Here is a 26,002-nt window from a genome sequence, read left to right as displayed (position 1 = left end):
TTCCTCATTTTCCCTAAGCGCATTGGATGTTTTTTTCTGTCCTTTACAAAGGAAAGCTTTTCCCAGGCATTATGTGAATGTTGTGATTTATTAATGCAGCATGGGGTCCATAGCAAAACTGTCAAGATACAATATCTGCTATGAGGCAAGCTGGAGGGTGACATCTAGTGGAGTGCTTTCTCACAGACACGGAGCCATAGACCATTATAGTAGTGGTACGCCGTAAACTGTTTTTTCACCCGCCTGCAATTGCTAATAACCCATCCGCAACCGCCGGACTATAGGCTATGTGATAAATTGAAAATCTGAGGCCTGCATCCGACCCGCTAATATGGAAAATGCGCTGTAGTCAGAGACTGCGGAACGATTTTTTCACAGGGGGTGCAGGATTTTTTTTTGGATATGTTTCTGTTATATTTTCCGACATTTTGGTAGGCTATTTGTTACTTAACTTGTATATAATTAAATACATGCAGCTTCTCTTCTGTCATTATATGTTGCCGTAGAAGACTAAATGAACCCTTGCTCACCAGAATAATGTCATACATCGATAGAATGAACGCTTCAATCTAGTTGACATCAGTCAAATTCTCTGTCATCTCTGCTTCTTTCACGGAGTGAAGAAATGTAGGGACCAGGGATAAAATGCAACAACTTTTAAAAAACGGGAATGATTTTCTTTGTAAAATTTCCAATTTGCATCAGATTGACAGGTTGTAAGGAAATAGAAAGCTGTGAAAACAACCCAACATGTTTCTGATAAGATTTCAGTTCGGGCTTGAATGCATATTTTATGTAGGCTAGTTGAAATACTATCAGATTTTATGATGCTGATGAATACACTTCTACCGATGGTATCTAATTGTGCATTTGCATTCTCTCAAGATGCTAAAGAAAGAAATAATATTTCTCCTCTCCTGTTCCCCAGTCAATATGTAGGAAGAGCCGGAACGAAAGTAACAAGGGGCGAAAGTAACACGCCCATTTTCTCAGATAACACAAAAGCTAGAATGACATAGTGAAGTCAGCATGTTCCTAATGTAGAGGATGACCTCCCTGCAAAAAACGGACCAGTCTGACCATGTTTTGCAGAGTTATTATAAACAAAAAGGGGCTTTGAGCGATGTAAGTAAAACAGAAACAGACCCGGAAGTGTTTTCCGGTTGTAGAGTTGTGTTAGAGATGTTGAGGTAAAGAGAGAGGCCCAACTCGGTGGAAAATCTGTCTCTCTCCAGCAGGTGGCGTTTTTCACCCACCAAGCAAGGAGTTTTTGTATGGAGGTCAATGAATGTCGAATTCGGTAAAAAAAAATCTTTATGGCTTATTTACTACATGAGGTTTATTTGATTGAATATAAGTTTCGTAATGCTTAGGTTATTACGAGAGTGTACTGATATAAGTAGGACATGTGATATCCCCGCAACTTTGAGAAAAAAACCACTTTATATCGGAGTTGTCTCGAGATGGCTATTCATGGCATGAGGCTAGTAGCATAGCATCTTTCAATTGAATACAGGTGGTTGACGGCAACAACCCTCATCGAATATCCAAAAAAGCATTAAAATAATGAAATGTATCCACCAATCCAAAGAAAGGATAGGCGGGAGCTAGACCGCCCAATGTGCCACTTTGTGGACAATGACTCTCATTGTTAGAGTGGAGAGACAAGTATCTTGTCAGTATATCCATACTCTTTGGTTGCGTTTAGTTGTTGAAGGTTCCAAACATACAGTACCAGTCAAAAGTTTGGACACACCTACTCATTCCAGGGTTTTTCTTTATTTTTTACTATTTTCTACATTGTAGAATAATAGTGAAGACATCAAAACTATGAAATAACACATATGGAATCATGTAGTAACCAAAAAAGTGTTAAACAAATCAAAATATATTTTATATTTGAGATTCTTCAAAGTAGCCACCCTTTGCCTTGATGACAGCTTTGCACACTCTTGGCATTCTCTCAACCAGCTTCATGAGGTAGTCACCTGGAATGCATTTCAATTAACAGGTGTGCCTTGTTAAAAGTTCATTTGTGGAATTTCTTTCCTTCTTAATGCGTTTGAGCCAATCAGTTGTGTTGTTACAAGGTAGGGGTGGTATACAGAAGATAGCCCTATTTGGTAAAAGACCAAGTCCATATTATGGCAAGAACAGCTCAAATAAGCAAAGATAAACGACAGTCCATCATTACTTTAAGACATGAAGGTCAGTCAATCCGGAAAAATGACCTCTGCTGCAGAGAATAAGTTCAATAGAGTTACCAGCCTCAGAAATTGCATCCCAAATAAATGCTTCACAGAGTTCAAGTAACAGACACATCTCAACATCAACTCTTCAGAGGAGACTGTGTGAATCAGGCCTTCATGGTCGAATTGCTGCAAAGAAACCACTACTAAAGGACACCAATAAGAAGAAGAGACTTGCTCGGGCCAAGAAACACGAGCAATGGACATTAGACCGGTGGAAATCTGTCCTTTGGGCTGGAGTCCAAATTTGAGATTTTTGGTTCCAACCGCCGTGTCTTTGTGAGACGCAGAGTAGGTGAACGGCTAATCTCCGCATGTGTGGTTCCCACCGTGAAGCATGGAGGAGGAGGTGTGATGGTGTGGGGGGACTTTGCTGGTGACACTGTAGGTGATTCATTTAGAATTCAAGGCACACTTAACCAGCATGGCTACCACAGCATTCTGCAGCGATACGCCATCCCATCTGGTTTGCGCTTAGTGGGACTATCATTTGTTTTTCAACAGGACAATGACCTAACACACCTCCAGGCTGTATAAGGGCTATTTGACCAAGAAGGAGAGTGATTGAGTGCTAAAATAGATTACCTGGCCTCCACAATCACCCGATCTCAACCCAATTTACATGGTTTGGGATGAGTTGGACCACAGAGTGAAAGAAAAGCAGCCAACAAGTGCTCAGCATAGGTGGGAACTCCTTCAAGACTGTTGGAAAAGCATTCCAGGTGAAGCTGGTAGAGAGAATGCCAAGAGTGTGCAAAGCTGTCATCAAGGAAAAGGGTGGCTACTTTGAAGAATCTCAAATCTCAAATATATTTTGGTTGTTTAACACTTTTTGGGTTACTACATGATTCCACATGTGTTATTTCATAGTTTTGATGTCTTCACTATTATTCTACAATGTAGAAAATAGTAAAAATAAAGAAAAACCCTTGAATGAGTAGGTGTGTCCAAACTTTTGACTGGAACTGTATGTCATTTTCTTGCTAGCTAGGCTTAGGTGTTAGCCTGGGAGAAGTTACAGGAGAGACTGGTGGGACGAACATAGCAAAATGTAAACTGATGACCTGGAATAAAATAAAAATAAACTTTTAAGCACAGACCATTGTCTCATCTAGTTCATATTGCTTTTATAATGTTAGAATAGTATCAACAAGAAAATTATATTTGATATCATTAGAATTATGCCTTGGATTAGTTTATCACAAACTTTTATCGACAGTTTAGTGGTTAAAATATATATATATTTCTGGTGGTCAATTACCTTGTGTCAATCCATGGAAATGTGATGAGCATGATGAGTTTGCCGTTTGTGAAGAGAATAAAGAAATGTATTCTATCAAGACATGAGGAGCGCGCATGACAACGACAGCTGGAGCGCACCAGATTGGTAGGGCTAAGCATGAATAGTCATTGAAAATTGTGAAAAGCATCTCCTACTACATTCCCATTAAAGTGAGGTGAGAAAATTATGGTTAATACACCTATTATGTGATCCATTTAAGTCTGATTAATATTGTAAGGCAAAATATTGTGGTTGCGCAACATTGCAATGTTGACGCATGGTTCATTTTCATAAATTACAAACCTATAGCATGAATTATTTAAATCGATACAAACATGAAATTATGTCTGATAGTACATTTATTGAAAGTAATAAGCATTACAAACCAGAAACATGGAGATAAGACAGATATTGTGCACTTCTCACCAGTTGTAACTTCCGTCCCAAGGCCGTGTTACGCCCGCCCCGTCGACAGGTACAAAAGTAACGTTGCGGTAGTTCTCTTCTTGGTCTATTTAATTCAAACTAGTTTACCCTAGAAATGAAATTACTAGTTGCTAATTGTAGAGGACATGTATAAGCTGTTTGTAATAAAATATGGTGTGTCTAGCTCTATCGATCTCTGAGTAATTAGGAAAAAACAGTGTTACTTTTGTCCCAGTTTTCCCCGATGACAAGCATACTCATAACATGATGCAGCCACCACCATGCTGGAAAATATAAAGAGTAGTACTCCGTGATGCATTGTGTTGGATTTTCCCCAAACAAAATGCTTTTTATTCAGTACAAAAAGTTAATTTCTTTGCCACATTTTTGGCAGTATTACTTTAGTAACAGGATGCATGTTTTGGAATATTTGTATTCTGGACAAGCTTCCTTCTTTTCACTCTGTTATTTATGTTAGTATTGCGGAGTAACTACAATCTTGTTGATCCATCCTTAGTTATCTCCTATCACAGCCATTAAACTCTGTAACTGTTTTAAAATCACCATTGGCCTCATGGTGAACTAAATCCCTGAGCGGGTTCCTTCCTCTCCGGCAGCTGAGTTAGGAAGGGCGCCTGTATTTCTGTAGTGACTGGGTGCATTGATACACCATCCAATGTGTAATTAATAACTGCACCATGCTCAAAGGGATATTCAATGTCTGCTTTTTTTTTTACCCATCTACCAATAGGTGCCTTCTTTGCGAACCATTGGAAAACCTCCCTGGTCTTTGTGGTTGAATCTGTGCTTGAAATTCACTGCTCAACTGATAGTTGTATGTGTGTGGTACAGAGATGGTGTAGACATTTTAATATCATGTTAAACACTATTATTGCACACAGAGTGAGTCCGTGCAATTTATGTGACTTGTTAAGCACATTTTTATTCCTGAACTTATTTAGGCTTGCCATAACAAAAGGGTTGAATACTTATTGACGTAAGACATTTCAGCTTACATTTTTTATTCATTTGTAAAAATGTATCTAAACAAAATTCCACTTTGACATTATGGGGCATTGTGTGTAGATCAGTGACACAAAATCTCAATTTAATCCATTTTAAATTCAGGCTGTAACACAACAAAATGTGTAAAAAGGGTTGTGAATACTTTCTGAAGGCGCTCTACCTATTGGAGAGAAGTCATGGCAAGGCTGTATAACACACACACACACACAATGCTGCTGTTCTATTATATAGGGTGAATTCGGAAAGAGTGGGACATCATATAAGCTGGGACAGCTTAATCCTGATGCATTTATTTCATGGTCTGACAAGAGAAAATCTAAACTATTGTTACTAAGCTCTTGCAGAGAAACCACATAATCAAAATCACATCACTTCATTGGTATGACATCAAAGAGGGGGGAAGAGCAATATTCCAACAGGAAGCTCACCCTGCAAAGCACAATGGTAAGATCAGTGACATAGCTTTTTTTCTGTTTTGATGTTAAGGTTATAAAACCATGTCATAAATAATGCACAGTGCCACATTGTGATGTAAATGTTCATACTATGTACTGGTGCATCAAAATACATTAAAAAGTTGCCAATATTATGTTTACATTTTGTAAATCTGTCATTTTGTTATTGTCCTGCTTTACCAACCATAGCTAGCTAAAGTAGGACAACACGGAGTAGCTAAATTGGGACAGTCTTATAGGCTTTTCCAATGGAGGAAAGATATCCAGTTTACATTAAGGACCCCCCTGTACATAGGTTATGCAGGGCTCTGGTTCTTGTAGTACTATATCCTTAATGTTTTTTTTTTAGTACTGTTATTAGTACTGTTATTTGAGTGAATTCAGAAAAAGTGGGACACTTTTTCATTTCTGTCTTCTGTATCTTCTTCAGACATCTATCCAACATATTAGACCAACACATAATACATGAAATCCTCAATGTTTCCTAATCACACAAAATGTAATTGTCATTGGGGTACAATTAGAACTATAATAATGGTGTCCCAGTTTATCTAACCTGCTGTCCCAGTCTACCAAATGTGAACTAAAAATATGGTTTTGACTCGGTGTGTCATCTGTGAATATGATATCAACATTATTTAATTATTTTGTGTGATTATGAAACATCTTGAGGATTTCAGAAATGTATCATATGTTGGGCTAATATGTTGCATAGATGTCGAAAGAGGTTACAGAAGTTGGAAATGCAAAAAGTGGCCCACTAATTCCGAATTCACCCTACTATTTGTTCAACTGCCCTACCAAGACACTTTATATTTGTAACAGTCATACTTGACATAGCACATGCATAATCTATACTGTATATAGTTTACATTACTATGCATACTACCTTATAATTAATTGCTATTTTTTTACGTGACTTTTGGTAATTATTACTATTGATTATTGTACTGCAATGTTGAGGGAGCTAGCACATAAGCGTTTCACTGCACCTTTTATACCTGCTGTAAACTGTGTACTTGACGAATACAATTTGATACAGACTTAATACAGACTTTTAAATACAATTTATTGGACACATTTCATCATGTTCAACGTGATATTGGCATCATTAAGTGAATTGTAGGGTTAAAGGCTTCAGCATGCTTCACTTCGGCTGGCGAACAGAGCAGTGTGCTGTCATGAAAATACCGTAGTTTGAAAAACGAGGAGAAAAGCGGCAATAGTACTGTTTGTCCATTTTAAGACGCCGTAGCCAGAATACGTCCCCAACATTGTCTGAATTAATCTAAGATAACTCAAGAAATCTGTCATAAATGTTGACGTTTTTGCCGAGGAGATATTAGTCGAGCAATTTTATATCTAACTAGCATGTTTGGTGCCGTATTAATCAATGAAAAAAATTGCATGAAAACGAGTCGTCTCTCGTTGAAGAAGAAGTCTTGCGCTACCGGCGGGCACATGCGCAGATCGAATACACCGATTAAAGGTGTTCCATGTCCTAATAATTCGATAGATTGCTTAGAAAACCAGGTGTTTTAATCGGCATATGCTTACTTCGATTTGATTAAGATAAGCAGAGTAGGGTGTTTACATAACTATTTCCATACTCGGCCTACTGCCATAATCAGTGTAATATCGAATTATTAGTGTGCACGTAAAATCTAGCCTGACAGCCCATAGTGCAGATCTAGCGCCCATGCACTATCGGTTGCCTAAACGAGTTCAAATCCAATTCAAATGTTGTTGTTGGTCGACTAATAGGCATAGCCTAGTCTAATTACAAGTGAGACGTTTGGTGAGTATTTTATTCATATAGCTAGCGACACTTATTAATAACTATTTTCAGCAAATTTAATAATTCTCATAACTAGCTTAGTAAGATTTGAGTTAATTATCTAGCCCCTCGCAATTAGCCTACTGCTACCAGGTGAACTAATTAGCCTGGCCTAGTAATGCCTTTTCACATTTGGTTCCACAAGAGGTCACTATTCTCCTTCAGGTTAGGCAGAGCTGCAGCTCTGCCTAACCTATTCATATATATATTTTTTTACAGTCTATGGTCTACAAAGTGCCAAAGATGGAGCTGTCTATTCAGGCAAAAGGGACAAGGCAAAATGTCTCACGGTTGATAAACTGGTGCCCTGTGTAGTTTCAGTGAATGCAATGTGCCGATGAGGGCAAAAATAAAATGTCATAGGCAATACAGGGACTACTGTACATTGTCAACATGCAGAGAGGAATATATATTTTTTTGATTAATCCCATATTTCATTTAATCTCTCCTTTCTGCTATAGGCCAACAGGTTAGTCTGTTTCTTGAAAGAAAACGTCCCTTAGGAAAGCAGACAAATCACAATTATAGTATTGTTTTAATGGGGGTAATAATAACATAGTATTGCCTACTGTACAGGTTTGAAACCCTGTTTAGTCTGACTTGCCAAATAAACATAATTGGTTAAATACCCATAGCATCACAAAAAGTTCCTTCAATTATGTATTTATTTGATTAGATAACACTATCACTTATCTGTTCATAAAAATTACATTTTTATGTGACCACATTATAATTTGATGGCACATAACAACTTGGTGTCAACTTCTGTCTTCAAAATAGTAATTAATCTACATTTTTTTCTCTGTTTGCACTGTTATGTAATGTGTTGATGTTCAGTCGGCTTTTGGAGGAGTTCATCTCAGTTACAAGAGGAGGAAACTTTGCAGATCGACCTCGCTGACTGTCTCTCACTGTTTGTTTGCTCTTGTGTATTTGTGCAACACTTTCTCACTGCGGATGGTTTTAACTTAAGGGTGAGATCTATGAAACAAAGGCCTTTTCTGAAACATGAGGTCTTGGGCCTGTCCAGTATTCATGCTCCTGTTGCTGTACTTTGTGAAATACAACCAAATGTCCTTGTAATATAGACGGGTCAGGCATGGATTACAGCACCATGTGGTTTTATTGGATGTTCTGTGCTGTGAAATTGTTTATTTTGTGATTTGGGCCTTGTTTCTCTGGTAGGTCCACAGCGCTTCTCCTGCCTGCCTGTGCAGAACAAAAGATTAGCAGCCAGGAAATGCCCCAGCCAATCAGCTGCAGTCTTACATCCTGCCAGTGCGAGCAGGCCACTCACAGCTTGGTTTCTATCCTAGCAGCCGATCGGCCAGCCTGGAGAGCCGTGGCTGTGCTCTGAGCAGGGTGAGGACAGAGGGCTGTCCTCCATGTTTTAATAAGCATTGACATAACACACTGAGTTTGTTAGCCATGCATCCACAGAGGTAAGCTTGATTTTCATTATTTCACTTCCTCTTTAATAAGCTACCAGCTACTGTGTATGTTCTGTGCCTCGGGAATACAGGTTTGTCTCAGGGAGAGAGGGGGAAGAGAGCCTGCTAGTCCCCACAGCACAGTAGTGGAGCCTGGCAGGAGAGCAGAGTACAGCACAGCAGGCTGCCTCTGCTGGTTATGTCTCTCTGATCACATAGGGGGTCAGCCTGTCTTACTACCTTTTTACAGAATATAGCATGGCAAGAGGAATATATCCCTGTTGGAATAAGGAACAGGATTGATCAGTTTGGCTTGGCTGTCGGGTTGTAAGGGTTTATGACTGTGTCACAGGCCTGTACAATCAAAATGGAAGGTGTGGGGAGGTGAGAGCTGTAACGTTCAAGAGGGGATCCCAGTGGATTTAACAGATGGTAAAGAGACAGCTCAGCAATGACCGCACAGCAAAAATGATTTAGGCCTCAGTGGTATTAGAGCAGGGCACTGCTTTTGATTGTATGCCCTTTTAAGCAGGAAAGCAATCTTTGAGGACAAACAAGATCAACTATTCAAAAGGCATATTCTCATATTCTCAGTGTTTTTCCAGACTACTGTTTATACCTACGGGTAGATCTCGCATTCTTCTTTTAGCATGTTGAGTTGTTGAACAAGGTTTATCTGGGTTTAAACAAAAAAAATGTATTGAACAACTAGAAAATCTTCCTAATGGTCTTTCAGTTCACAGCTTTCTCTTTGCTGTGGAGTGGCAGCCATTTCAGAGAGCTTCCCCTTTCTGTGCAATGGCTCTAGGCACTCTGGGTGTTTGCATGTGAAGCCTGACGAAGGAAAGCAGGGCTGTTTCAGACAGCCTTGGCCAGAAAAATATAATTGTCCCAAGAAGGATATAAGAATCTTTAATTCTGTAGTGGAACTCATAGAATTCGCACACATAGACGAATGCTGTATGTCGGCAGATGTTTTGTCAACAACAATGTAAACTATCATATTATTCCTGAATGTCTGGCATGTAACGCCAATTGCCTCAAATTCACAGAGTCAAAGCACATTACTTTTTACCCTACAATGGTTCTTAATGAATTGACTGGAGAGCAAACCTTTTCATCCAGTGCCTTTTTGTGAATGGTCTTTGGTAATGCCCTTAATCTTTTCATTCCTGTCTGGCATGAGGATTTGAGGTGCTGCCACCGACTTAGCCCATTCATAGACACTAACTACCTTTAGCACCCATTGATGAAGGTATCTTCTTCTCTGGGGACTTTTGTTAAGAACCCTGCCGCTTGCTGTAAAAGTTAGCACTAATCGCTTGCGGTATGGTTTTGGAAACATAAGGAACATATATTTCATATCAGCGAGAAAAACTTTACTAAACACAAAAGGTTAAATTACTACACACCTTTTATTAGTGTTCCCACATGGCCATATCGCCACGTTACAGCGCTTGTTTAAGGAAGTCCGACGGAAGACAAAGGTGACCACCTGTGCTAAATAGCTATCTAGCGTGCACCTGTTTGTAAGCGTAACTGGGGAGGAAGTGTAGTTCGTAAACTGGAGGCACACACAGTGTATGGATCTGTGCAAATCTGCTAACGTTAGTGTATCTTTTTTATTTGAAATATTCTTTATCGCTGAAATGAAAGATAAGGGCCATACGTTTCGAAAACCGCTTAACAAGCGATGATTATTGATGTTTGTAATACGGCGTCAGAATTGTAGTTCACATGGCCGGCTGTGGGCGAGCTGAAGGGTTTTCTAGAGCTACAACTGACTCTGCTTTACACTAATGGTTCAAACAAGAAAACCAATTCATGCTGGCACATTTGATTAATTATTCACCACACCTGAGTAGTCTGACCTTTTCTAACGATCTTCATGTCATTCAGATTTGTTCTCCATGTTAAACCATCATTGTTTTTGTCAATCAATCTTTTTAATGGCAGCATTAGTATTTATTTAACAACAAATCAAGATTATGGTTCAAAGTGGCACTGGCAGAATAAAGTAAGTAATAGCAATACCACTGTTGGTTACAAGTATAGACACATTGTAAAGGTCCAGAAGTAAAGCCAGTAGGAAAGTGTTGGACTGGGAAAAGGGTGTTGGCAGCATGTTCTCCAGTCTTAACCACAGCCGTCCATTTTGATTCTGAGGCCTGCTTTTCAGCCCTGTCTTTGTGCTCAGTGTAAGGCCCTTCCTGCATTCCTGTGAGCCGGTCTACTGGTAAGCTGTGTGTGATCTCTACAGCAGCTCGCCTCGGCTGGAGCCGTGTGTGCGCAGTGTGCTCAGCAGGCAGGCAAGGAGGGAATGTCTTCAAAATGGACGCCACACACACTGCCTCAGAGCTGTGGAGGGAGAGGGAGGGAATCTGATACGCTCCCTCTCTGCCTGTGTAACTGCATCCCCCATGTTTTAGAAAATGCACACAGCCAGTGAGGACTATATGGGATTGAGGGACTTGATTCCAGGGGTTTTGTGATAGTGAGGAGAAATCCTCTCTGCATTGCAGCACTGTGTCTGAGGAGATAGGGGAGAAGAGAGCCAGTGTGGCACACTGAGCCAGGCGCCCAATCAGGCACCTCCGTGTGGCGCTCAAACCAATCGGCAGTCCACAGCTGAGGTTAAAGATTGACAATCGCAGAGAGAGCAGCAGGGAGAGCAAGGCCCTTCTGGAAAATTCAGCACCAATCTTTGTCTCATCCCCCACCGGCCTCACTAATAAAAAATAAAAGCATTTTTTCTTTTTTAAAGGCTGAAGAATCTGTATTCTGTGCGTATAGAGAAAAAAAAGGTATGCTGTCAATTTCCTACATTGAAGCATGGGTGTTCTGTCAGAGAGGGTGTGGGAGGGATTATATCACTATATTAATGAAAATTATGTATTTTCTGAAATGTTTTATCTACAAGAAGGGTGTTGTAGGCATTGGTTTAGTGTGTTTTCACTGTCTCTTTCACTCTGCTCATCTGACCGGAGGAGGAGGGGATGTTGCTGAGGCAGACTCTCTGTCTGTGCTGAAAGCCTTTATCAGAGGTGGAGGCCAGTAAAGCCAGTGCTCTGTCTGTCATTTTCTGCCCCCAACATGGAGAAGAGAGAGACAGAGAGGGGTGATAAAGAAATGGTGGAAAAGGGACTACATATGCTTCTCTAACAGGGAGCTGCTATCTTTGTATCTGGCACTCTCGCATTCTAATTATGCTGCTCTCTCCAAGAGCTAAATAAAAAGCTGGTGAAATGGAACCTATCTGAGCTGTGAGACAGTAGCTTGTGCCGTGGCGTAAAAAACAATTTCTGAAACAAGGGGATCGACACATTGTTGTCTGAAAAAACAAGGATGTTCATTTTGAGCTGATACTGCATAAAACCTGTTTGACAGTTTTCTTATTAAGTAGTGGCATTCCCAAAAAGTACCTTTTTTTTTTTATTCAAGGAAGTGTGCATTTAAATGATGTGTATGCATAAGGCTGGGACTGTGTTTGTTCAAGACAATGAAACAGGAATGTTTGAGTTGCTTCTCTCTTGGGGGATATAAAGTGCATGAGACTGGGGTAGTCTCATTTTAGAGGGTAATGACCATGGCATTGTAGTCACCATGCAGTTGTAGAGCTGATGGTTCTCCATTGCCCCTGGCCTCAGTTCAGCCTTTGATGTCTCAGTAGGTCTTGGGGCCCAATGGTTGTGGGCTCAGGATTCATGTGTGATGGGAACGGTTGAGTTTGATATCATTTTAAGATTACCAACAGGTTTGTCAAACTATTCTATGATTTCTTGAAAAAAATGTGTTTAAACAATTGTCATTTTTTAAGCTTTAACGTAATTTATCTAAAAAGGCATCAACTCAGATTTTTGTCATTTTCGAAAATGTATCTTAAACCCTATTTTACATCATCTGAAGTGTTTGTGTTGTGCCCGCCATTGGTTGAGACGCAGCATTTTCTTGAATGCAGGGTGGGTGTCATTTCAACCATAGAAATTGTGGATCTATCCCTACAGACCCCTGCAATCTAGGTGGTACGCCATTTACATTTAAATTGAATTGAAACTAACTTCCAATTACTACTAGAAAGATGGCCTCTGGTCCACCCATTGTCGAATGTCAACTTGAATGTCTATTCTATTATCTCTACAACACAAACACCTCAGATTATGTAAAATAGGGTCTGAGCTACAACATACGTTTGGTAATGTAGTGTATGTGGACACCTGATCGTCAAACATCTCATTCCAAAATCATGGGCATTAATATGGAGTTGGTCCCCCCTTTGCTGCTATAACAGCCTCCACTCTTCTGTGAAGGCTTTCCACTAGATGTTGGAACATTGCTGTGGAGACTTGCTTCCATTTAGCCACAAGCATTAGTGAGGTCGGGCACTGATGTTGGGCGATTAGGCCTGGCTCGCAGTCGGTGTTCCAATTCATCACAAAGGTGTTCGATGGGGTGGAGATCAGGGCTCTGTGCAGGCCAGTCAAGTTCTTCCACACCGATCTCGACAAACCATTTCTGTATGGTCCTCACTTTGTGCACGGGAATTGTCATGCTGAAACAGGAAAGGGCCTTCCCCAAACTGTTGCCACAAAGTTGGAAGCACAGAATCGTCTAGAATGTAATTGTATGCTGTAGGGTTAAGATTTCCCTTCATTGGAACTAAGGGGCCTAGCCCGAACCATGAAAAACAGCCCTAGACCATTATTCCTCCTCCACCAAACTTTAAAGTTGGCACTATGCATTTGGGCAGGTAGCATTCTCCTGGCATCTGCCAAACCGATTCGTCCGTCGGATTGCCAGATGGTGAAACTTGATTAATCACTCCAGAGAATGCTTTTCCACTGCTCCAGTCCAATGGCGGTTTGCTTTACACCACTCCAGCCGACGCTTGGCATTGCGCATGGTGTGATCTTAGGCTTGTGTGCGGTTGCTCGGCCATGGAAACCCATTTCATGAAGCTCCCGACGAACAGTTCTTGTGCTGATGCTTTCAGAGGCAGTTTGGAACTGGTGAGTGTTGATTTCTACGCGCTACACGCTTCAGCACTTGGCCGTCCCGTTCTGTGAGCTTGTGTGGCCTACCACTTTGCGGCTGAGCTGTTGTTGCTCCTAGACGTTTCCACTTCACAATAACAGCACTTACAGTTGACCGGGGCAGCTCTAGCAGGGCAGAAATTTGACAAACTGATTTTGTAATTTTTTATTATTTAACCTTTATTTAACCAGGTAAGCCAGTTGAGAACAAGTTCTCATTTACAACTGCGACCTGGCCAAGATAAAGCAAAGCAGTGCGATAAAAACAACAACACAGAGTTAGATATGGGGTAAAACAAAACATAAAGTCAAAAATACCACAGAAAATATATATACAGTGTGTGCAAATGTAGCAAGTTATGGAGGTAAGGTAATAAATAGGCCATAGTGCAAAATAATTACAATTAGTATTAACACTGGAATGATAGATGTGCAAGAGATGATGTGCAAATAGAGATACTGGGGTGCAAATGAGCAAAATAAATAACAATATGGGGATGAGGTAGTTGAGTGGGCTAATTTCAGAAGGGCTGTGTCTTGTTGGAAAGGTGGCATCCTATGACGGTTGAAAGTCACTGAGCTCTTCAGTAAGGCCATTCCACTGCCAATGTTTGTCTATGGAGATTGCATGGCGGTGTGCTCGATTTTATACACCTGTCAACAACGGGTGTGGCTGAAATAGCTGAATCCACTAATTTGAAGGGGTGTCCACATACTTTTGCATATATAGTGTATATAAACAAGAAAAACATCCGTTTACGCATTTTTTGGTAATTGCTGAAAAAATGACTGTTTTTATTAAAAACATTTTAATCAATTTCTTTCAATAAATCATAAAACAGTTTCACAACCCTGTTTGTAAGCTTTCAAATTATATCAAACTCAACCCTTTATCTTTTTCAGTGAAGACATGGATGTCTCATGGTATGGTGGGGTATGCAAAATGGGAAAACTTTGAGCACCTCTTTCTCCTGAATGTTTTGGTGTTCAGGTTCAAAAAGTACCTTTCTACCATGGGCAAAGATGTATGGAAGGTTTCGTTCAAATCAAAAGGGGTGCAATAAGAAAGTGATTGAAATCATATGGAATGACTACATGTTGAGTTTGAAACTAGAACACATTTAGCTGTTAGTTACATAACAGTTAGTTACATAACATCCATGCCCAGTCATTTCCAGTAGATAAGATGTGTCTCTGTGTGTAATTTGTCCATTTGAGAAATCCCCTTTTGACATCAATTCATGATTTATGGGTTTGAGTTCATGTGTAGATAGGATTCAACCCCATGTTATGAAATGTATGAAAAGCAATGTATGAAAAGCATTAGAAAAGCAAATCTAATCCCTGGGACATTGTTCTGAGGCACTGACGGATGATTGGTGACCTTCTAGACTAATCACATTCTGTCAGTTTCACACTCTGGAACTCTTAACTGCTTTACTAGACATTTTCCATCTCCCAATAAGAGAGGGACTCTTGCTGGCCATAGCCTGTAGATTTATGATACCTCTGCACCAAAGCGAACAGTGTGTGTCTGTGTCCAGTCAGGATTGGTTTAGACAGAGTTTGCCTCCGGGCCAAATGTACTCTCACTCTAAGAATAACCCCATTGTAGTGAGACTGAGAGTGTGAGTCAGTGTTGAAGCAGACCTTTACAGCCAGACGGGATTGTCTTTCCTCTGAAAATGATACTAGATCCACACAAATAAGATTTGTGAGACCTTGGTTTTACATTTACACACAAGTATTTCAGCAGATGCTTTTATACAGTGTGATTTATGATTGTTACTTAGTAGATGGTGTTGCGAAACCACGTGCATACTGAACATACTGTGGATGAAGCAATGTCTGGTGTAAACATATTGAGAGTCAAACTGTAAAAAAGGCATTGGATGAAATGATATATGTTGGGAGTCTTTTTCTGTAGGTGTTGTCATAACAGGGCATTGATAGTGCATCTCTTTTCTCTGCCAGTTTGGCTGAGGAGGAGGTGAAGACTGAGTCGGATACAGTAGAGGGGATGGAGATCTCTACACGATCCAAAGGTGAGAAAAAACACTGAAAGCTGAGCTGTACTATCACCTATTTAAGCCTATGCCTGCGGGCAGTATGTGGTGGTGGTGAAAGGCTTTATTTTATTGCTCCCATTTTGAGTGTAGGCTACTGTATGTGTGTGTTTGGTACAGAGCTGAATCACACAAGATGGAGGCTAATGTGCTGCTTCTGTTCATATCGCTGTCATGTCTTATCACTATGGTAACTTGTTTTTATCTGCTGTACTGTATGAAAACAATGAACATCTACTGTTCTATGGCCAGTACATGCACCTTCTTCTGGGAAATAATACATCTGTCATGTTGGTTTGCCTGACCTTTGACCCCTCCCTACAGTTTCAGACCCTGGGTCAGTAGAGCGGGCGGCCCAGAAACGCAAGGTGTCCAGCCCCCCTCACTCATCTAATGGTCACTCCCCGGCTGAGACTTCCCCCAGCCCGGTCAAAAAGAAGAAGAAACCAGGAGCGGTCAGCAGCAGTAAAGACCAGGTGCGACCTCCCCTTCCACTCCCCTCCCTGCTCCTCTGTGCTCACACTGTTGCGCTTTCAGAAGCTGCTAGGTTTCTGTTACACTGAAATATATCCTACTAAAAAACCTATGTATAACATTTTCTGTTCCAATTGAGTCTTTTGGTATGCCAGGGGACTATTTGATGTTTGTGACACCAGGGGTTTATCTTTTCTTATAGTGCTACAGTAAGCCTATATGTCCTAATACTATGTAAAAAGATTATCTAAATAATTGTTTCATTAATGTGTTTGCATGCTTGTTTTACTAATTTTGCCTACTAAAATCAAGTGATTGGTGATGCTTCGGCCGTTGCTCACACACTGAGACTATTAATGATTAGCACTTTTATCAGCTTTATAAATGGTCAATTACAATAGCAACCTTGGCTTATAAGCCATGGATCAACGCTTGTCTCAATGCAAAAAAGTAACAGGTGTGGATCAAAACACAGACTGCTTTTCAGATCCAATCAGTAAGTGATACTAAAGGCTAGTTTCTCAAACTGATCCTTTTCACTGTCTTGACCTTTTGAAGGGGAATTTGTAATGTAATCTACAGTAATGATTCTCTTCCAGTCTGATACCAGGTACGGTCAATTAATCAATGTTTTAATGCCTTATGTTGCAACACAGGGTTCTAAGCAGTCTGTGTTTTGGACAGTTACTATGTAGATTATGTATAGAAAATGTATGCACTTACTAACTGTAAGTCGCTCTGGATAAGAGCGTCTGCTAAATGACTAAAATGTAAATGTAGATTGTCTTTTTAGAAACCATATTTTTTTATTGTTTTGTTTTTATTTTTTTCATGTCTGCTGTGCTGCTCATGTAATCTCACACCTGATTTTGAAACCCCCTACATTCTCTTTCTCTTGCCTGCATTTCAGTCAGAACTAAGACATGGTCCCTTTTACTATGTGAAGCAGCCAACACTCACCACAGACCCTGTTGATGTTGTGCCGCAGGACGGCAGGAATGACTTCTACTGCTGGCTGTGCCACCGCGAGGGCCAGGTGCTCTGCTGTGAGCTCTGCCCGAGGGTGTACCACGCCAAGTGCCTCAAACTACCCGCAGAGCCCGAGGGTGACTGGTTCTGCCCTGAGTGTGAGGTACTCGCTTGTGGGTGGGACCGAAAAGCAGTTGTCTACCAGGAAGACAACTTTAGAACTTTAAAATGCTGGGGGTTGAGGCCGGACTATGATGACAGACATCCATATTTTATGGAGTTACAAGAAATTCTGATCATGTTGGTATAAGATGTGGTCATGGTAGTAAAATGAGGCTTGATACTGGGAATATCCTTTGAAATGGCAATATACATCTTGCTAACAAAATATCTACCTCTTTTCTTTCAGAAAATAACAGTTGCAGAGTGCATAGAGACTCAGAGTAAAGCAATGACGATGCTAACAATAGACCAGCTGTCATACCTGCTAAAGTTTGCACTCCAGAAGATGAAACAGCCAGGTGTAAGTGCACTGACCTCCCTCCTCCAACTGACTGATCAGTAACATTCTAAATCAACTGTATATAGGGTACATATTCCAAAGGCTTGTGCTTCTGCTTTCACCCTCCCCTCATTGTCATGGAATAACTACTTATTTCTACCTTTTCTAACTGTTGTTATTGACTAATTGTTTTGACAGTAGATATAGAACTGTTGAAGAATAGAGAGATCAGTGTTAGTAAAAATCATAAACACTGAATGTACAAAACATTAGGAACATCTTTCAATGACATAGACTGACCAGGTGAATCCAGGTGAAAGTTAGGATCCCTTATTGATGTCACCTGTTAAATAATATCCACTTCAGTGTAGATGAAGGGGAGGAGACAGGTTAAAGAAGGATTTTTAAGCCTTGAGACAATTGAGACATGGATTGTTTGTGTGCCATTCTGAGGGTGAATGGCCAAGACAAAAGATGTAAGTGCTTTTGAACAGGGTATGGTAGTAGGTGCCAGGCGCAATGGTTTGAGTGTCAAGAATTGCAATGCTGCTGGGTTTTTCACGCTCAACACTTTCCCGTGTTTATAAAAAATTGTCCACCACCAAAGGGCATCCAGCCAACTTGACACAACTGTGGGGAGCATTGGGGTCAAAATGGGCCAGCATCCCCGTGGAACACCTTGTAGTCCATGCCCTGATGAATTGAGGCTGTTCTGAGGGCAAAGGGGGTGCAACTCAATATTAGGTAGGAGTTCCTAATGTTTTGTGTAATTCCAATGTGAGTGAACAGAACTCAATGGAATGGTCGTGTGCTTGTTTATATGGTCTGATTTTTAAGACCGCTCAATGCTTTCTCATGGTTTTGTGTCCATCATTGATGAGGTCCATTGCTCCTTCCCCAATACACTGGGAACTTATTTACTGTACTCAAAGTCTGAAGTATCCTTTGGTGTTCTGGTTACAAAATGGTAAGCCATAAGTAAGGGTGCTCTAACAACACTAAACCACCCAAGCCTGTTTTAGCCAGTCCTCTCCTCTACAATGGCATAAAGAGGAAAGGAACCATTGAACCAAGGGTCCAGTTTGTAAAGCGGTGGTGTAGTGAGGATACAGTTGCCCCTCTTACTCTTTTTCAGGACCAACCACGCTCGTCATCTCACTCCCCCCATGCAGGCGCCACGCAGAGAAAGGCTTTTAATTGGGTAATCAAACAAACACACTAAAAAAAGACCTAATCATATTTCCCCCCTGTTATTTTCCTCCTGTTTGGAGTGTTATTTTTGTTTTGTTTGTCTGTTTTTAGTTGCTATTGTCTGTCCTGGGGTGGTAGAGTGTGTGTGTGTTGTGGTGGTGGAGGTCATGCAGTGAAGGCTGAATCCTAAATTGAGATGCGATTTCAAGCAATTGAAATCTTAACCTAAATCTTGAATTGATTGCAATTATATATTTACATTAAAGTTTTAGCTATGAGTGTGTCTCAAGTTAGGATTTGGCCTAAGTGAGGCCAATTTGGAATTGGAATATGAAGGTTAATTCACTGTGCACGTTTATTTTGTCTCTTCTCCAGACGGAACCTTTCCAGAAACCAGTATCTCTGGAACAGCATCCGGACTACGCAGAGTATATATTTCACGCCATGGACCTCTGTACATTAGAGAAGGTTAGAAATGTGATGTCCTTCCTTCTTTGGGGTTAGAACTACAATACCAAACCTCACCAGTTGTTGATCACTGACCTTTTCTATTTTATTTTTCCAGAATACAAAAAAGAAAATGTATGGCTGTACTGAAGCTTTCTTGGCAGATGTGAAATGGATTTTACACAACTGCATAATTTATAATGGAGGTCGGTGTCCTTGTTTTGATTGCAATGGATTTTTACTGGTTATCAAAAACTGGTTTGTAATGATTACTCACTGTGACCTTCTTATTTTAGGCAATCATAAGCTCACTGCCACAGCTAAAGTCATAGTGAAAATCTGTGAACATGAGGTCAGTATGGGTATGCAGTCAAAGATTCTTTCAGGCCTTCAGAAGAGACTCTTCTTACACGTACAATGATTCTTCTATTTTAGATGAATGAGATTGAGGTCTGTCCGGAGTGCTATCTATCAGCTTGCCAAAAGAGAGACAACTGGTTCTGTGAGCCATGCGTGAGTTCAGTTACTTAAAATCAAAGCTTGTGCTAAACGAGTCATACATTTTAATTGTAGTACCTTGTGTATACTGAATGTGATCTGTATAATGGCCTCTGTATGATAACTAGTCTTCCTGTTTCCTTTGCTCAGAGTAATCCTCACCCTCTGGTGTGGGCCAAGCTGAAGGGGTTTCCATTCTGGCCTGCCAAAGCACTGCGGGACAAAGACGGGCAGGTGGATGCTCGTTTCTTCGGGCAACACGACAGGTAATTCCCCTTTGGTACTTAACTATGTCACTTATACTCATCAGTACATTTGGTATTTCACAGCTCTCTGTCTCTATCCTCCGTCTCTATCCTCCGTCTCTATCCTCCGTCTCTATCCTCCGTCTCTATCCTCCGTCTCTATCCTCCGTCTCTATCCTCTGTCTCTATCCTCTGTCTCTATCCTCTGTCTCTATCCTCTGTCTCTATCCTCTGTCTCTATCCTCTGTCTCTATCCTCCGTCTCTATCCTCCGTCTCTATCCTTCGTCTCTATCCAGCTGTTGAGTTGTATTATGTTTCTTCACCTTCCAGGGCGTGGGTCCCCTTAAACAACTGCTACCTCATGTCCAGGGAGATTCCCTTCTCTGTGAAGAAGACTAAGAGCATCTTCAACAGTGCCATGCAGGAGATGGAGGTCTACGTGGAGAACATGAGGAAGAAGTTTGGAGTGTTCAACTACGCCCCCTTCCGGACACCCTACACCCCTGACAACCAGTACCAAATGCTGCTGGATCCCGCCAACCCCTCGTCCGGCTCTGTCCGGCCCGAGAAGCAGGAGAAGATCAAGTTCAACTTCGACATGACTGCATCTCCCAAGATGCCCTTGGCCAGGAGCATGCTGTCTGGCGGGGGCGGGGGCATGAGTGGAGCTGTAGGGAGTACAGGCAGGAGGATCTCCCTAACAGATATGCCCCGCTCGCCCATGAGCACCAACTCCTCTGCTCACACAGGCTCTGATGGAGAGCAGGACACACCAGACAAGGGCCAGGCTAGAGCCCCAGTCAGCCACTACAGTGCTGGGGAGGAGTCCATGGACTGCGCAGGTAGGTACTGCACACTGCCTCTCTGACAGTCTGGAGTAGAAGTCCTAGGGGAATATGGAATATACTGTAACAGTGACCTAGACTCTGGTTTTCGGTATAAATCAAGCACTGTAAACACGGGGCATGTTGATTTCTTCAACGTACAATTGCCATAGAAGTTTTTTTTTTTAAACCTACCTCTTAAATTAAGATCCGAAGAAGAGCATGACTGTGATAGATATAGATATCTTACTCTCTCCACAGCATCACCTGCTTCCACTCGACCTGGTCCTGCCTCTGGTACCAATGACAGCCCTAAACCGTTCCACTCCCAGGATCCTGCTCTGCCTCTCGTCCCCAAGCAGGAGAAAGCAACTCCCACAGGGAGCATCCTTAACCTCAACCTGGGTGAGCTGCCACACACCTGCCCTCAGTCACACCACAATCATCTTCAAAGCTCACCTGTTTAGCACACCTGGGAAAGGCTTCATGACAGCAAAACCATATACATATACCTTAACCATATGTAGAGGCATTCCTACTAGGTCTAGTGATTGGAGCTGATTTCAACCAGTCAATAACATTGTTTGTGATCTTGTGTGCTGGCCTTTCAGACCGTAGCAAAGCCGAGATGGATCTAAAGGAGTTGAGTGAGACTGTACAGCAGCAGCAGGGGGCACCACCAGTCCTCACCTCACCCAAGAGACAGATCAGGAGCCGCTTCCAGCTAAACCTGGACAAAACCATTGAGAGCTGCAAGGCCCAGCTGGGTGAGTGATATCGGCACCACTCAACTACTTTGTTTTCAGTTAGTCCATTTGTATGAAAACAACCCAAAAAATCGTTGACGTTATACATTTCCCCCAATTTCCCCTCTGCTGTGTACAGGTATAGATGAGATCTCTGAGGACGTGTATAAAGGAGTGGAACACAGCGACTCAGACGACTCTGATAAATCAGATTCGAGTGACAGTGACGCCAGCGACGAGGAACACAAACCGAAGGCGGGCCAGCACACAAAGGCCAATGACAAGGGCGAGAAGGACCCTTTCAAGAGGGGATCCAAAGACCCCCTGCCCCCCAGCCAAAACGAGGTCAAAACAAAGGGGCCAGCAACTGCCACGGTAACCATGGGGGATGCGGGGGCACCATCTACCCTCTCTGAATCCTCATCTAAAGAGAAGCAGGGTGTAGACTCGAACAAAGAGACCCCAGAGAAAGCCAAAGGAGCCCCAGTGTCCCCGGCATCCAGAGAGAAGCACCAGGTGAAGCAGGAGGCCAGGCAGCCCTCTCTGGTGGACGACTCAGACTCTGAGAGGGAGCTGGTGATTGACCTGGGGGAGGACCAGGGGGGCAGAGACAGGAAGAGGCGTAGGAACGATTCATGCGCCACCAAAGATCCACCAGCCAATAAGACAGAGGGTGAGTCCTCCTGTTCTCTACCACTAGTTGATAAAATATGAAAGCGAGAAAAAAGTTTAACCAAAACCGATGCTGTTATTAATTAATATTCTTTCCATTGTAGGTAAAGCCCTGTCAAGTTCCCTTACGCCATCTCAAAACAACACAGCCCCTTCCTTAACCCCCAGTGTGAAAGATTTATCACATTCTCCACTAGCCATGCCTCTAAACATGGTGTCCTTCACTACTGCCTCTTCCACCACCATCGCCCCTACCACCCTCTCCAATGCCACACTACCGACGGCCCCGATCACAGCCTCCTCCGCCACCACAGCAGTGAAGAAACAGCGCCCTCTGCTGCCCAGGGAGACTGTCCCGGTGGTGCAGCGGGCGGTGGTGTGGAACCCCACCAACAAGTTCCAGACTTCCTCCCAGAAGTGGCACATGCAGAAGGTGCAGCGGCAGCAACAGAATCAGCAGCCAGATACACCTCAGCTGCAGGCAGCATCAATAGGCCAGCCACAGACACAAACAATGCCGCAAACGCCAGCATCTGCAACCTCTTCCTCATTGCCACAGCAACCTTCCCAAAGCACGCGGTATCAGACCAGGCAATCTGTCAAAGGTACACCACAGTATTAGTTGATAATTAGCACACTACAGAGAAAATGGACACAGCAAAAAAACTATTTGAGGGCAACTGCAGGACTAAAAAACATCGCTGTGATGTCACTGATTTAGTTTTGATTCTTGTTGTTTACTCTAGCTGTCCAGAAGAAAGACCCTCCGCTCAATACGTCCACGTCGTCTGTTACCCTGGTGACCAGTACCCCACCCTCTGTGGCCATGATGGCAGCCCCCGGAGTAGGAAGTGGCCCCTCCACCACCTCTTCCATGGCAGGGGACTTCCAGATCCCCACCTCATCAGCAGATGTAGCAGCTGACATCGCCAAGTACACTAATAAAGTAAGTATGCAAGGCTTGGATCGATGGCCAGAGTAAACAAGCTGAAGACTGTATACTACACTATCAGTATATTATTATGGTTTGGGACTTGGAGCAGGGCTTATTAAAGCATGCACACTTTTGGGGGACAACTTTACATATGGCAGTTAGATAAAGATTCTCAACCAATCAAAATATGCTTTTTTTATTATATGTCATCTGCATTTAATGAAGTTATGATTAGTCATTGGTCTCTTGGGTACTCAAAAGAGTGTGATGGGTCTGCATTCAAAAGATTGTATAAAGCTTACTTCTGAAAAAGGTTTTGCTTCAGGTCTCCTTTTTCCTCAGATAATGGATACAATCAAAGGGACGGTGACTGAGCTGTACACAGACCTTTCCAAAAGCACTTCAGGGAACACATTAGCAGAGGTAGGTATTTGCTGGTCGCCCTCAGAGGGACTGAATACCACCATGCCTATAATAGCTAGCTGTATGACTCTGGGGAGTCTGAGTGTATGTCCTTGTCTCTCCCACACAGATTAGACGATTGAGAATTGAAATAGAAAAACTGCAGTGGCTTCATCAGCAGGAGCTGTCAGAAATGAAGCACAATCTAGGTAAGGACCTTTGCATTACTCTAGCTTCAACTGCAGATGACCCAGATAAATCTGGGTCAAGGACTGTCTCTCAGTATAACAATGGATGTCATTGACTAAGGAGAAGTAATGGCATTATTCTACGGAGAAGGTTATGGTATTCTCTGTGTGTGCATGTGCAGAGTTAACCATGGCGGAGATGAGGCAAAGTCTGGAGCAGGAGAGGGAGCGATTGATGGCGGAGGTGAAGAAGCAGATGGAGGTGGAGAAACAACAGGTGGTAGATGAGACCAAGAAGAAGCAATGGTGTGCCAACTGCAAGAAGGAGGCCATATTCTACTGCTGCTGGAACACCAGCTACTGTGACTACCCCTGCCAGCAAGCCCATTGGCCAGAACATATGAAGTCCTGCACACAATCAGGTAACGCACACACACCAGCCATATTCAAAGCTGAATTTATATTAGTTAAAGAACATTGAATCCATCTGACTACAGGTATCAATTTTCTTACAATTGTATAGTTATATATTTCTGTTCTCTTTTGTAGCGACAGCCTCACAGCAAGAGCCTGAGTCGGGGTCCACGGCAGACGGCCCAAACAAAGCCTCAGGACAGTCCAGTGGTCAAACTTCTCCCAGAGGAATGACAGCATCTGCCCCCACAGACAAAGACTCTAACGTGGAGAAAAGCAAGGACAATGTCACTGTTAGTCTTTCCTAACACTGAGCCCTTGTCCCAACCATTGAGTTATTGCACTTCAACCTGTAACATAAAACTATCGACACTTTCTCTTTTCAAGCTGCTGTTCTGGAGTAATCCAAAGGCTTTATTTTTGGTTAATGACCAGAATTACATTTTTCCCGAAAAGCTACAATCATCCTTCTCCATCTCAAGTATATTTACTTGAATGTCCAGGAGATGAATGTCCAATGTACTATAGGACAAGTAACCACAAGACGGCGCCACCTGTTCTCGCAATCACTGTCACATTACATTACACTCCCTTAGCAAACTCATAGAGAAGCAGCTGTTCATGGCTAAATTTCAGGAGTGGGTGTGTGAGTAAGCTGTATAGAAAGTTTCAGAAAGTGTATCTATTATCTGTAATATTAATAAACATTTATTGGGAGTGCATAATACGTTTTGGTACTGGACAGTTTGGTCAATGATCGCCCACATGACCAAACTCAATGTGAACGGACAAGAATGGAACATGGCTTCAGATGAGTGTTGACACAAATGTCGGTTAATTTATTTTTTTCTACAATTGTGTATGTTAATTTATTTATTATTTATACCAGAATGTTGCCTACAGTTTATTGCAGAGATAATGTACAATGCACTGCCTGTTGAATTAAGATATGGTTTAAAGATAGTTATGAGGCTTTTCCATTTCGGAATGTTTTTCTTTCCTCCCTTGGGACTCGTGTTCATCATAATGCAACCGCCATTTGTCCTGATTCCTATTTCTGCATGTTGTCACTGAAAAATAAACCATATTTATGGCAAACACAGGCCTAGTTTTTGAGAGGTAACAGAATACACGACAACATTTTGAAGGCTGTTACATTTTTCAATGCGTCTGCCACATGATTCAAAAACGTAAATGTATCTGGTTGAAAATGATAGACTACAGCGAACAAGTCTTTGTATGTCCGGTTTGAGCGCTCTACTACACATCCACTCATCTGAGAGCAAATGGAAATGCCATTTGATTTTCACAAACTATTTCCCTACAATCTACTGTAATGGAATAATTCCTCCCTGTATAGAGAAGAGACTAAATTAACTCTGTTGTATTTAATGTCTTGTTTGTTTACATTCTGTAAATAAAGTATGTTCTGAAACTGTTTGACCTTGACAAAATACCATTATTATTATATCATAAAGACCTTGGGCTGAGAGCTATTCAACAAGGTAGCAGCAGGGCTCTGATGGCACCATTTTTGTACTGTGTGACCTCGAATTTTGATTTGGAGTACAAGTGTGCCTACAAAAATCTGACGGGAAGTGAGCTGCAATGTCATCTAGGTATCAAATCCTAGATGCCATTGCCTGTCGTTGTGCCCTTGAGTTTAACCCCCCACAACAGCTCCCGGGGTTATA

General features: G+C 41.9%; 1 protein-coding gene across 5 annotated transcripts; it reads left to right on the top strand.

The window, feature by feature from the left end:
• Positions 1-8,596: 8,596 nt before the first annotated feature.
• Positions 8,597-25,748, top strand: LOC121574991 (protein kinase C-binding protein 1). Of its 5 annotated transcripts, none has more exons than XM_041887718.2 (21): positions 8,597-8,717; positions 15,710-15,780; positions 16,126-16,277; positions 17,186-17,407; positions 17,654-17,767; positions 18,882-18,947; positions 19,313-19,405; positions 19,503-19,590; positions 19,681-19,736; positions 19,820-19,897; positions 20,033-20,148; positions 20,459-20,970; positions 21,214-21,357; positions 21,564-21,719; positions 21,838-22,371; positions 22,475-22,975; positions 23,117-23,316; positions 23,647-23,727; positions 23,837-23,915; positions 24,077-24,316; positions 24,444-25,748. In XM_041887718.2, the coding sequence occupies exons 1-21, from the start codon at positions 8,704-8,706 to the stop codon at positions 24,614-24,616; spliced, it is 3,690 nt and encodes a 1,229-aa protein (XP_041743652.2). In that variant the 5' UTR covers positions 8,597-8,703; the 3' UTR covers positions 24,617-25,748. The 5 variants fall into 5 exon arrangements, with proteins under 5 accessions (XP_041743652.2, XP_041743655.2, XP_041743654.2 ...); XM_041887720.2 differs by having other exon boundaries at positions 8,615-8,637; XM_041887719.2 differs by lacking the exon at positions 8,597-8,717 and adding an exon at positions 11,486-11,509.
• Positions 25,749-26,002: the final 254 nt, after the last annotated feature.

Source organism: Coregonus clupeaformis, chromosome 10 (genome assembly GCF_020615455.1).
Source record: "Coregonus clupeaformis isolate EN_2021a chromosome 10, ASM2061545v1, whole genome shotgun sequence".
In the NCBI taxonomy this organism is placed as follows: Eukaryota; Metazoa; Chordata; class Actinopteri; order Salmoniformes; family Salmonidae; genus Coregonus; species Coregonus clupeaformis.
The sequence above is the reverse complement of the archived record's forward strand: the minus strand, read 5'-3'. Positions and strand labels throughout refer to the sequence as shown.

Excerpts from the sequence above, each read along its gene's own strand:
- LOC121574991 (XM_041887718.2), top strand. Across the intron at positions 17,408-17,653 it reads GGTTCTGCCCTGAGTGTGAG|AAAATAACAGTTGCAGAGTG; the intron begins GTACTCGCTTGT and ends CTTTTCTTTCAG. Across the intron at positions 24,317-24,443 it reads GAAGTCCTGCACACAATCAG|CGACAGCCTCACAGCAAGAG; the intron begins GTAACGCACACA and ends TCTCTTTTGTAG.